A 12,384-nucleotide genomic window follows, 5' to 3' on the forward strand; every position below is an offset into this window, starting at 1 on the left:
AGCTTGTTTCCTTTCCTCTGAAGCTATGAGGGTGACCTGCTATTAGCCAGCAGGCTGCTGGCTGAGTCAGGGGGTGGGGGGGGTGTTGGAGGACTGAGTCCATGCGACTTTTTCTTCTCTCTCATACCCTTGCTCAGATGATGGTGGTGACTCCCGGCGTGATCTCGCTGCAGGCTTGGACTCCAAGGAATACTGCTTGTCGGACCGGGACATTGTGGAGGTGGTGAGGACAGAATATGTTTATACTCGCCCACCCCCGTGGTCAGACACCCTTCCCACCATCCACGTCATTACACCCACCTACAGCCGGCCCGTACAGAAGGCAGAGCTGACCCGCCTGGCCAACACCCTCCTGCACGTGCCAAACCTGCACTGGATCCTGGTGGAGGACTCACAGCGGCGCACACCCCTCATCACCCGGCTGCTGCGGGACACGGGGCTTAACTACACCCACCTCAATGTGGAGACACCCCGCAACTACAAGCTGAGGGGAGACATGAGGGATCCTCGCATTCCCCGGGGGACCATGCAGAGGAACCTTGCCCTGAGATGGCTGAGAGAGACCTTTAACAAAAATAACAGCCAGCCTGGGATTGTTTACTTTGCTGATGATGATAACACCTACAGCCTGGAGCTCTTCGAGGAGGTAAGACCCTGTTGGGGGACCCCAGCTGGCTGCATGCAGCAGATTAGCACGTGGGGGGTAAAAGACTCTGTGTGCTGAGCTGATGAGATGCTGTGTACATCCTCTGCATCCTCTCCTGAGCTCTGGATCAGTCTTATACGTATAGTGGTCCCACTGTAGCTCTCCTGAAGTTTTCTCTGGAGCTTGGTTACTGCGCTGCAAAGTGTGCATTTTCCAGAGTCAAAGGCGTCCTGTGTGAAGTAACAGGGACCCCAGTTTGTCCTGTGGTGTGTGATCAGGAGACAGATAGTTTTTACTGTAAAAGAAGCTAATGAGGAGCTGCCTTCCCCTGTGGAGAGCCTTGTTAGAGCTGGAACGTTGCCTGCTGTCCAATGTGCCTGTGTAGAAACACGTGCCTAGCAAAAGAGACCTCAGCCATCCTCCTTCCATGCCCCACCCTGGAGGAGATTTCCAGCTGATTCCTGATCTCATGTTATCCACCTTTCTTCTCCACCACCCCTTGGCTGTCTGTTAATTCATGTTTGATTTTGTTTGAGGAGTCCCTGGGGTTTCTCTTCCTCACTTGCTGTTTGCATTTGCTTGCTCTCATCCCTGAGCATCCACTGGTTAAATTCTATAGCTGTCAAAGCCCTGGTGCCTGCTCTGCAGAGATCTCCAGCTGAGGCAGCAGTGACCTTTCAGAGTTACATCTGAATGGTGTCAGCACAGTCACAGCACTTGCAGGACATCTTGTTCAGAGATGCTCTGTGTGGTTGTCTCTGGGTTGCCACACACGAGAGGAGCATACATTTGTCAGTGCTTGCTTCTCCTCCCAGAGAAGTGGAACCCTTCACACACTGCCTTGGAGAGGGCTGTCATTCTGCTGGGAGATATGTGCAGCACTCCCCTCCAGAGCTCTTCCTCTTGCAGCGTCAGGGGATGGATGGTCTGTCGGGCTGTTTAAAGTAGGCAATGGGGCTGAGATCTCAGCCTGGAAGTTTGAACTTCCAGGAACTGTGATGGAAGGCTAAATTTCAGCATGTCCTGGCAATCTGGTTGGGCTTGAACAAGGGAAGGCTCCCATGTGCTTTCCATGTGTATGTTCCACCCCTACTGGGGCTCAAAATGAACTCCTGAGCCTTCCCCTGTCTGCAGGTTTGCAGTGGTCTGACAGTGCCAGGTACACTGTACCTCACCTGGCTTCCAGCTCAGCAATTACTTGTTCCCTTGTTCTCCCGAGGCCAAGCTCTTGCAGCAAGGGACAAGAAAGGAGGATTGCTTCCTTCCCCACCAGTTGCCAGTTTTCATACCAGGGATCTCCTATTTATTTGCTCCATACATTCCCCTTTTCCCTTCCTTGATGGCTTTTGCTTTAGCTTGGGTAGCCACAGGGATATACACACTTCTAAAGCTGAAAGCAAAGTCAGATTGAATATCTTGCTTCCACAGTCCCCTTTGAGGCTGGTTCTGGCAGCATCTTGAGACAGACACCGCACATTAATAAAGCAGAAAGGGTTCCTTCATTCACTTCTCTGCTTGGCTCATAGAGGCTGCTCCTGTCTGCTCTGTAGCTGCAGTTAAGGCCACACGGAGTCAATGAAATGCGCTATGAAATGCAGAAGACATGCACTATTGTTCCCTGTGGAGAGGGGCTGCCGTTAGCATGTGTATCATGCAGAAGGGCAAGTGCCAGAGCTCTTCTGGTCTCGTTTGCAGTAATTAGCAGTGATGAGATTAGCTCTGGGATATCCCTCATCTAAGAGACTGGGCTGAGAGCAGAACGCGAGGCTGAGTCTGCCAACAGAGCAGGACAGGGTGCCGGAGGGTGAGCAGGCAGGCAGGCATTCAAATCATCTGCTTTGGCAAGTGCAGGCATCTGAAGTGTCCCCTGACGGCTCCTGTTTATTTCTGTTGACTCTACAGGGAGCAGAGGCATCCAGCATTGTTCCACTGGGTCACAGAAGCAGCTACAAAGCACCATCCTGAGTGCTGGGAGTTTCTGGAGAGACTGTGGTTGTGGGCTACAGCTGTAGTGCCTCACTCTAAAAATGCTTTTAGCCTTACTGTGGCTCATAGGCTGAGATTCCAGCTCAAACCCCTTACCTTTCTTCCTAGATATGCTATTCCTGCATATCCAGGAGGCCTTGGACAAGGTGCTTTCCTCCTTTGTGTCCCGATTTCCCCAGCTGTCCATGTGGAGGACTGATGACCCACAGCACTAAAGACCTTTGAACAGAAAAACACTCTTAAATCTCAGTTATGTTTATTATTGTCAGCTTTGTTTTTGGTGCTGAACTCATGCTGGGTTCCGTGGCTATCCATTACTATTGATACTGTTAATTGCTGCTCTCCAAAGCACGTTGCTTCTCCAGCTCCAGGATGTGTCCCCCTGCACAGGTGAGTAATGAGCTCCGCAGCTTGGTCCTCAAGGGTTTGCGCTGAAGCTCAGGGGCATTTGTTTCCTGCAGGACAGTGAGAAAGGTGAAATGGTTCTTGCTGGGGTGCTGGTTTGTGTGTTGGAAGTCACATGCTGCCTGCACCCACCATACCCTTCTCTTTCCTTGCCTCCAGATGCGCAGCACCAGAAAGGTGTCGGTGTGGCCAGTAGCCTTTGTGGGTGGCTTGCGCTACGAGTCACCCAAAGTGAACGCTGCAGGGAAGGTCTATGGCTGGAAAACTGTGTTCGACCCTCATCGCCCCTTTGCTATAGACATGGCAGGGTTTGCTGTGAACCTCAGACTGATTCTCCAGCGATCTCAGGCTTACTTCAAACTGCGAGGAGTGAAGGGAGGCTATCAGGAGAGCAGCCTGCTCCGGGAACTAGTGACCCTGAATGACCTTGAGCCGAAAGCTGCCAATTGCACTAAGGTATGGTCTCTTCCTCTTGTGTGGGATGTAAGATCCAGAGGCAGGAGAAAGCCCATTCAGGTCATCATTCAGTCACTTGTCCTCTGCCTTTGAAGATGCAATCTCGCTGTAGTTCTCCGCAGTAACCTGGATCTTTCTGTGTCAGAGATAATGTAGAAATGTTTTAATGCCTGGGATATTGCTCTGAGCTCTAGGAGGCTTCCAGGAAGCTTCATTTTGGGGGGGATTTTACTGCTGTCAAATGACTGATAATTATTTGACTGTACACATTGCCTAGGAGCCACCAGGTCATGGAGCAGGACCCCTCTGTGCTAAATAACTTAGAACACAATGATGGTTCTTGCCCTAAAGACTTCCTGGTTTAAGATGAGAGACAACAGATGGATATCTATGTGGAGTGACAGGGGAGCGTGCGAGATACAATGAGACAATGCTGGTTAGTGTGACAGGAATCAATCATAGCACATCAGCAACAGAGGTGCTGTCAAGTGCTTTTGAAAGCTTTGTGAGTGGGTCCACTGAGCACTGCAGGGGTGGAGGGGGTCCCTCTGAGATCAGAGAGCCCTGTGTAGCACTCTCATGCCTTTGGCTGTAGTAGGCACCAGCCAGTCTGATTTAGGAAGTCTTCATTGCTTAATTATTCCAGGAGGATTTGGGGTTTTTTTACAAATGAGCTGTTACTGCTGATAGACTCAGAGTTGGACCCAAGTCTCCATCCCTTTTTGGGAAAGGAAAAAATTTTGAATAATACCTTTTGTCTCTGCTTTCCATCTGCACTGCTCCACCGCCCACAGCCACAGAAAAACAAGGATCTGGATGTTCAGCAGTAGTCCAGGAATAAGGAAGAGGAGCTGAAGGGGAGGAGCAACTTTGTTTATTACTTGATACCTGCTGTGCCTCATTTTTTAAATCTATGTGTCTGTGGTTATGGCTGTCCAGCACTGGGATAAATAACACAGATGGTCTCCCAAGGGTGGGAAAAGAGACTGGGTTAAAATTAGATCTCTATTCTTGGGCACTGTGTGCCCTATGAGCTAACAAGAAAGCACTGGCTGGAAGTGTTTCCAACAGGCCAAGGGAGATGCACAGGTTGCTTTTCGTCTGGTGTACAGCAGATTAGGGATGTTTACTCCGTGGCCAGTTATGCAATCTTTGGTATATTGTCCCTGCTGTAAATAAATGTTGGAAAGAAGCTGTGTTAAAAGGCTGGGGATAGGAAATGACGGTTGTGGAGGAGCACAGAGGAAGGAAAAGGTTTTTTCCAGTCAGAAGGAAAAAAATGACGCTGTCAGACAGGCTGCCATGTCAGTGCTGTCACAAAAGAGCTGCAGGTCGGAGGTGGAGAGGAAGCAGGAATTGCTGGCAAGGATTTGAAGCAGACTGCATTTCTTTTTTTGGCGAGGCTGTGAGGATCTTACAAGGATCCTTGTTATGAACTGAATGCTGTCTGCTCCTGGCAAACTCTGAGTACAGCTTTGCAGGTTGAGCTTTGCCTTCCTGCTTTTAGCTGATGCCAGCAGCCTCCATTTCCCAGTTGCTGTTTTGCTCACCCATTTGATGAGAAGGAGAGTCCAGACAAGCAGCAGAGTAGGACAAAAGTAGGCTATGGTCTGGGGTCCTCTTGGCCCGAGATCAAAGCACAGACTTGTTTCTCATCGTGCTAGTGAGCTCCCAGCAGTTGTCATGGTTTGCTTCTGTTAAGCATAACCACACTTCTGCTTTGCAGTGAGATTTACATTAAAAATTATGATGGGCTCAGATACAGTCATTAAGGAGGGATCAGAGAAGTATGTAAGATAAGCATAGACATCTATTCTCCAAAAATCCTGCCTTCCCTGTGTGCAGTGCTTGTATTTGTAATATTTATCAGAATTCAAGCCACAAATGCACAGTCCTGCAAAAAGCTTATGCTTTGGCCAAAGACATATATCCTGCTTATTTTCTTTGATTTGAGAACTGCCTAAAATGAAGGCAAAAATTAAGTCAGTATTAATTGCTCAGGAGAAAGGAGAGTTATGCCTCCTTATCAGAAGGGAAGGGTTGGTTTATACTGGAGTTGTAAGGAAACAAGGCTTTGCAAGCTTGCTGTGTATTTCTGTGTTTGGCCTCTTCTGCATTTCCCTCCAGGCACCCCCAAAGTAAACCTTACTCTCTTCAATCCATTTACACAGGATAGAGGTCTGAGATTCTGTATTCCCATAAGACTGATGTAGCTGAGACATATTCTGTTCCCCATTTTCTATGAGCACCTGAGGAAACAAGCTGCAGTGTGCTCAACCAGGGAGCCCTTAAAGGAGAGAGACTTTGAGTGGCCCCAGCTATTGAAATAGCCTCAGTGTGGGCTGGCACAAGAGGACAGACTACAAAATACAAGGTCATTGGAAATGAGGCATCTCTCACTCCAGCTGCTCCTGGAGTTGCTTGTTTCTCCAGGGATGTTGGTTTGGGTAGGTTTCTTTGGGTCAGGCAGGCTTTTGTGCACTTGGGTGGTCTCAGTTGCAATTCACCAGGATTGAAGCGGTGGTTAAAAGTTGTCATTCCTCCTCTCTCCTTATCTCTTGGCTGAGACAGATTTGAGATTAAATCTGTGGGTTAGCAGCTCCGTGTTTAGATGGATGTTGTGAAAGGGAATCGACTGGCAGCTTTATGCTGGACCGGGAGCGGCTGTCTCCGATGCAGGGTGCGTGTGGGCACTGTTAAATGCCAGTCAGGATAACTGGCTGCTGTCAGACAGGGACCAGAGAACAGGGAGCAAAGAGGGAGCTCTCCCAGCAGTACCTGAACCACACATCAACACTGTGGCTACCATAGGTCTTGGAACTGCCTCTGAGAGGGGAATAAATCCTTGTGCATATGGAGGAGACCAAGCCTTTGTGCTCAGCAGCAGCAGCCAGGAAATTGCACAGCAAAAGGAGACCAGAACTGGCTGCTTCATGATGTCACAGATCTAAACCAGCTAAAACTGGCTCAGAATGGGCAGGAGAGAGGGAAAATGTCAGCCTAAGGCTAGAAGGCTTGAAAAGGAGTACTTTGCTTCCTCCTGATTTTATCCTGTGGTGCTACATACGGCAGGCAGGGGAATCAGCTTCGCCAGCTCTTTCTTTTCTGTGCCTTTCAGAGGCTGAGCAGCAGGGTACGAGTAGGATGGAGCAGATCTGTCCTCTTTTCGGTTAGATTGTTCCTGAGACCAGGCTCCTCTTTTCCTGTGGGTTTGTGACCAGTGGTTTGCAGTGAGCGTTCAGTATCCTGGCTGCTGTGTGGCAGCACTTTGTTGGTTAAACTTCACACACACACACACTAGTGAAGATAGCAGTGCTCGAACTGGTGATTTTTACAACAGACATGCAGAACTTGGAGGGTTCTTTTGGCCTTGTCTTGTCCTGATTAGTCACCAGAACTGCTGTGCCAATGCCATCCCCTGTAGCACAGCTGAAGGCTTGCAATTTACATCACAGTAGTTTGGGTTTTGCAGCCCTAGCTGTCTGCCCTGCTCCAGGGTGGACCTTCAGATCCGTGCTGCAGCTGCAATGGCTCTAATTAGACTGCTGTAACCTTTTCTTCTCTTGTGGTCTCGTATGTTTTGCCGAAAATACCCATCACAAAGCACAAACCTTCAGGTTGGTGTAATTGCACAGTTGAAGATGACTGTTTGAGCTCTGCTTTGTTTAATAGTAGTGGCCACGATTCTCTCAATATATGAGAAAAGCAAGAGTCAGAGGGAGAAGCAATCTTTATTTGTTTTACCAATGGATGTGCTTTTGGGAGATGAGGGCCTCCACAATGCCCAAGAGAGTCTGCAGAAATTTGGTTTAGCACAAGCTGGGAGGAAGCAAATCTGTCATTTCAGCTTAGTGTCTCTTTTTCTTCACATTGTGTAGTCTCCATTTCAAATAACAATTATTGAAACCCTCCACGGAGAATCTGTGTGCTTGAAATCCTGTGATCCCCTCCAACTGTAGGTCAACTTGCCTGTTTGCTTTTTAATTTCCTGTTAGAAGGCAGTGAAGCAGTCTGCTATGGAGATGAATCCTTGCAATCTCTTAGATCTGTTTTGAGTCCTGTGATTCTGAATGGCAAGGCTGTAAATGACTGCAAGTGTTTCACAGTAATAGAGATTTTTAAAGGGGACTCTGTCCTCAGGTGACCAAATGAAGCCACTGGTCAGGGAAGCTCAGATACTTGCTCCCCCTCACTGTTTGCTCCCTTGCAAGCTGTTCTTCTAGCACAAGCCAAACCTTCCTTGAGGCATAAAACAAACACACTGCTTATGGGGGGAAAAAAAAAAGCAATTGGCTGAGAGGAAAAGCAGGTGTTTCTGTACTAAATGGTGATCTCCCTCCCACATTAAAGAACACAGCATGAAAAATGGTAGAAGCTGCTGTATCAAGCTGCAAACGCTGAAAATTGGTCCGTTTTAGTTAATTTAATATAATTGTCTTTTTTTGGCCCTTGTCTTTAACCATGCAATAGTGGGATCCAGTCTAAAGAAAAGCTAAAGTGTAGTTGTGGTTTTCTGTGTATGGAGGACGTGGTTAGAGTTGTTTAAGTGCGAGTCCCATTCCTGGCAGAGTGCAGCACTTGGCCATCAGCAGGGCTGAGTGTTTATGTGTCAGAAGCAGAAAGAGCTCTTACCTGCTCCCGCTGGAAAGGAGAATTGGCTACAAGATTTCTCTAGCACCTGGACTGCATTAAGGTTTATACATTCTGTTTGTAGCACGAGAAGCCCACAACTGATGCTTGCGTAGCACTAAGAGCCACTTGTACAGACCTGTTTGGCTTTGCCTTTCCATAGGGAAGTAAGGCAGTAATTGCAGCAGTGCTGCTGCAGCGGGTGAGCAGGACTCTAATAAAGGGTAACTTTGATCAGCAGGCTCTGAAGTGGTTGTGGGGGAGCATGAAACAGGTTTTTTTTGGACCCACTCCAGACAGCAGTTGGTCTCTACAGCCTTAGCATTAGCAGGAGAGATTTAAGCCCCGCACAGGAGGTGACTGCTCACATCAGAGACAAATTTGGTCAAACAGCTTCTTGGGAAGGTGGGGGTCCTCCTGTTTAACCAGAAGGGTTTGAAAAATGCTTTGTTCTTCCTTTAGAAACAGAACGTGCCCTCGTTTTTCAGCAAAGCAGGGACTGGGTATGAAATGGTTTGCAGATACTTGGATTAAATGTGCAGAGTATTGTCATAGCAACACACAGGAAACCCCCGCAAGGTAGGAAATATCAATGTGAACAGGTGAAGGGAAGCAGGAAACCGTAGCTCAGAAGGGATAAAGCTGCTGCCAGAAATCCAGGTTCTAGGAGCAAAGCAATAAGTATAATTGAGTCTAGTGAGGAGAGTGTGTTTTAAGCAGCTTCCAGAACTGTCTGTGCCAGCAGAGTAGCACAGCTAATAGAAACTTTTTACCTATAATACTGGCCCTCTCCAAAAATGTTACATCACCTCTTCAATTTATATTTTTTTCCAGGACTCCTCCACAGATGTTGATCTATATTAAACTTTGCTGCTAAGACTGAGGGAAGCTTTTAGTACAAACTTCAGTTCGGTTTTAAGCAAGTTGGAGAGGGGCTTTAAAGTCCTGCAACGCATTGTACCTGGTACAGAATAGTAGATGGTAGCACGGAGCCAGCGTTTCAAAGGAAATGCCTGTGGGGCTTTTGAGGTGATATGGTAGACTAATGCTTGCTGGGTTTTGAAAGGGCTGTGTATAGCCCAGAGCATGTGGATGGAGGGAGTATTCTGTAACTAGCTTCTGCTTCTTGCAGCTCTGAGACAGCAGAGGTTGCAAGAGAGAACTGGAGCAGCAGTAAGTCCTTCTCCGTTCAGTGTCACTCTCATATCTTTTTGGGGACTTAAAAGTGAAAAAGAAGTGATAGCGAGGTTAGGGAGCAGACTGATGTCTTTCATCCAATAATGGATTTTCAGAGATGCACTGAAAAATTCATGTTAATATTTCACACAACCAAAGACATTGGTGACAATGGGAGCAACTGGTGGTACTCGATGTAACTGCCTCTTCCCTCTAATGCACGAGTCACAGTGTGACCTGCAGTGGCAAGAATTTGCATTTCCACTCTGAGCCTAGCAAGTAACTCCACACTGGCCAAGGACACAGTACCATGATAACCAAGAACCAGAGTAAGGAACTTGGTCTGTGGGGAAACATGCATGGACCAGTTAGAACAAGTCCAGAGAAGGGCCACCAGGATGATGCGAGGGCTGGAGCACCTCTCCTATGAAGACAGGCTGAGAGAGTTGGGGCTGTTCAGCCTGGAGAAGAGAAGGCTCCGGGGAGATCTTATAGCGGCCTCCCAGTACCTGAAGGGGCTACAAGAAAGCTGGGGAAGGACTTTTCATAAGGGCAGTTAATGACAGAACTAGGGGAAATGGGTTTAAGCTGAAAGAGGGGAGGTTTAGATTAGATATTAGGAAGAAGTTCTTCACTGTGAGGGTGGTCAGACACTGGAACAGGTTGCCCAAGGAAGTTGTGGATGCTCCTCCCTGGAAGTGTTGAAGGCCAGGCTGGATGAGGCTTTGAGCAACCTGGTCTAGTGGAAGGTGTCCCTGCTGCTGGCAGGGGGTTTGGAACTGGATGATCTTTAAGGTCCCTTCCAATCCAAACCAGTCTATGATTCTATGATTCTCCAGTTATGAAGGAACCACCTTACATCATTGAAAAGGCTGCTGAGCCTTTTGAGGAAGATGGTTGATAACTACATGGAAGGAGCAGGTTAATGTCCCAAGACAGTACACTGTAAAATGGGTAATTCTGTGCACTGTGCATTTTGGATGGGAGTAGGCCTGCCTCAAGGAAATTTTATGCAAACCTCCTTTCAGCTGTGAATGCGCCATTAGGCTCCAGGATAGATGGTTAAATTGCACTATTGATTTAATGTGCAAGAATATTTGTTAGTGCAGTGAAGAGATGCAGCTAATGACTTCTCTTGGCTTCTTCAGATTTTAGTCTGGCATACGAGGACAGAAAAGCCTGTGCTGGTGAATGAGGGGAAGAAAGGATTCACAGATCCCAATGTGGAAATCTGACTGTGCATGGCTGAACAGAGACCAACACCAGGTAAGAACTCACACAGTAATGAGAAGCAACAGTAAAGAAGGAAAATACTAGACAATGACAAGGAAAAGGCAAGAGCTCTTTTAAATCTTTTTAATTTCAATTTTTCACATCTCTGACCTTCCTTTACTGCAAAACTTCTGGAGACCATTAGTTAGTCTCTCTTTTTTATCTATAAGACAAGCTGTCAAAGGGGAAATACCTGGTGAGAGGTTGGGGGGAAGAAGAGAAATCCAGAGAGTGAGAGTTTAGGCAGAAGTTACATTGTTAAAAAAACCAAACCCTTGTCTAAACAAGAATGCTGCCTTATTAACTGTTTTAATATAGCTAAAGCACAAGGATGTGGCTTCATCCACCTCCAGACACCTGAGGAAAGCTAAGGTAATATCAATTAAAGCTTTTTTATGCTGACAGAAGATTTCAGTGAGGGAAGGGTTTTATTTATATCCACATCAAAGCCCCACAAAGTCAGTGACAGGTAAGGGAGGGTGTAGATTAAACCCCACATGAGGTATTTGTTTACCTAAGGTGAGCATATAGTGTCTTCTTCTGTGGAAAGGAGGAAAGAACCCACTGAATTCCTGCTCACCCTGGCTTCTCACCTTCCATTACCTGAGCATCCTGGTACATTTAGTGTTCTGTATCTCCAGAGTGCACTCTGCATGGGCTATTTGCTTGTATCTGCATCCAGACCATGCTGCTGCTCTTTGGCATTATGAGGAAAAAAAAATAAATGCACAACTCCCTTTAACTGGAGTGCAGAACCAGGCCTGGAGGAGAGGGAAGGCTGCTGCTTGTTCTCCTTTCCTCTCAAATACAGAGAAGGAAGGGCAGCAAAGGAGAGGGGTAGAATTGCTCAGCAGCAGTGTATTTTTAAAGCAATGAGCTCTCTGATAGCAGATTCCTTTGGGCTAACTGGATGGAGCCCTGCTTGCTGCAGTGGCCTGCCTTTGCCACCCGTTGGCAGGACAGCAGAGGAAAGCCTGCACAGCACATTATCTGCACTATATATAGCAGCTTTGCAGAGAGACCGTAGCTCCTCAGTGCTGTCACAACTGCTTTTCACCAACACCCAGTTGCCTAGCAGCAGTACTCACAGATCTGCAATCTGAGATGGGGTTTGGGATACTTCCAAGGGGTGGCAGCTAACTGCAGTGAGGCAGAAGGGTAACGTACATGCTGGTTGTGTTTCTGTTGCAGAAGATTTCTTCATGCACAGCCTGCAAGGTTCCTCTCCACAGCGTACAACCAGCCAGACATGCAGTAGCCAGGACCTCTGCTGACTTCCAAGAGTTTTAAGCGTACTGAAAACAAGCAACACTGCATACATAAACTACCCGGATTCCCCTGCCCTTCCTCCTGGACTTTGAGCAGAACCAGACACTCTGGAGGTAGAGAAAAAGCACAGAAAATAAAAGGACTGACATCAACTTCAGTACAAGACCAGCTGCCTCATGAGATGCTCGGTTTGGGAGAAGTGCATGCAGGGCACGAGGCACGGAAGACACGGCTCAGCTGCAATGGGAGTCTAGACTGAGGGGGCTGTTTTACGGGACCTGAGAGCAAGGGTGAGAATGCCCACAGGAGTGGGTTGGCCCCTGAGGACTTGTTTTTCCTGAGACACACGTACCTTGTGGCTATGTGTGCAACAGCCTAAGCAGCTCTCTGTTCGTGGAGGGGACAGCTGCCTTCTGAGATGGCACCTTAGCCCTTAATTTTAAACCTACTTTAATCAGTGTTTATTACGCTGCACAAGACAGGAAGGTTTTGAGGGAGGGTGAAAAGCAAGGCAGGTTAGAACAAACCCATTGTCTCTGTTCTCT

General features: G+C 47.6%; 1 protein-coding gene across 2 annotated transcripts in view; it reads left to right on the forward strand.

Moving 5' to 3' along the window:
• The window catches only part of B3GAT1 (beta-1,3-glucuronyltransferase 1), a 34,308-nt gene extending 23,775 nt beyond the window's left edge, over window positions 1–10,533 (forward strand). For both annotated transcript variants that reach the window (XM_010174456.1, XM_029086609.1), the window contains 3 exons: window positions 138–646; window positions 3,197–3,493; window positions 10,447–10,533. In XM_010174456.1, the coding sequence (XP_010172758.1) occupies window positions 138–646; window positions 3,197–3,493; window positions 10,447–10,533 (893 nt within the window). The remainder of the gene's footprint in view (window positions 1–137; window positions 647–3,196; window positions 3,494–10,446) is intronic.
• Window positions 10,534–12,384: the final 1,851 nt, after the last annotated feature.

This window comes from Antrostomus carolinensis, unplaced genomic scaffold, assembly GCF_000700745.2.
Source record: "Antrostomus carolinensis isolate BGI_N321 unplaced genomic scaffold, ASM70074v2 scaffold13378, whole genome shotgun sequence".
NCBI classification, from domain to species: Eukaryota; Metazoa; Chordata; class Aves; order Caprimulgiformes; family Caprimulgidae; genus Antrostomus; species Antrostomus carolinensis.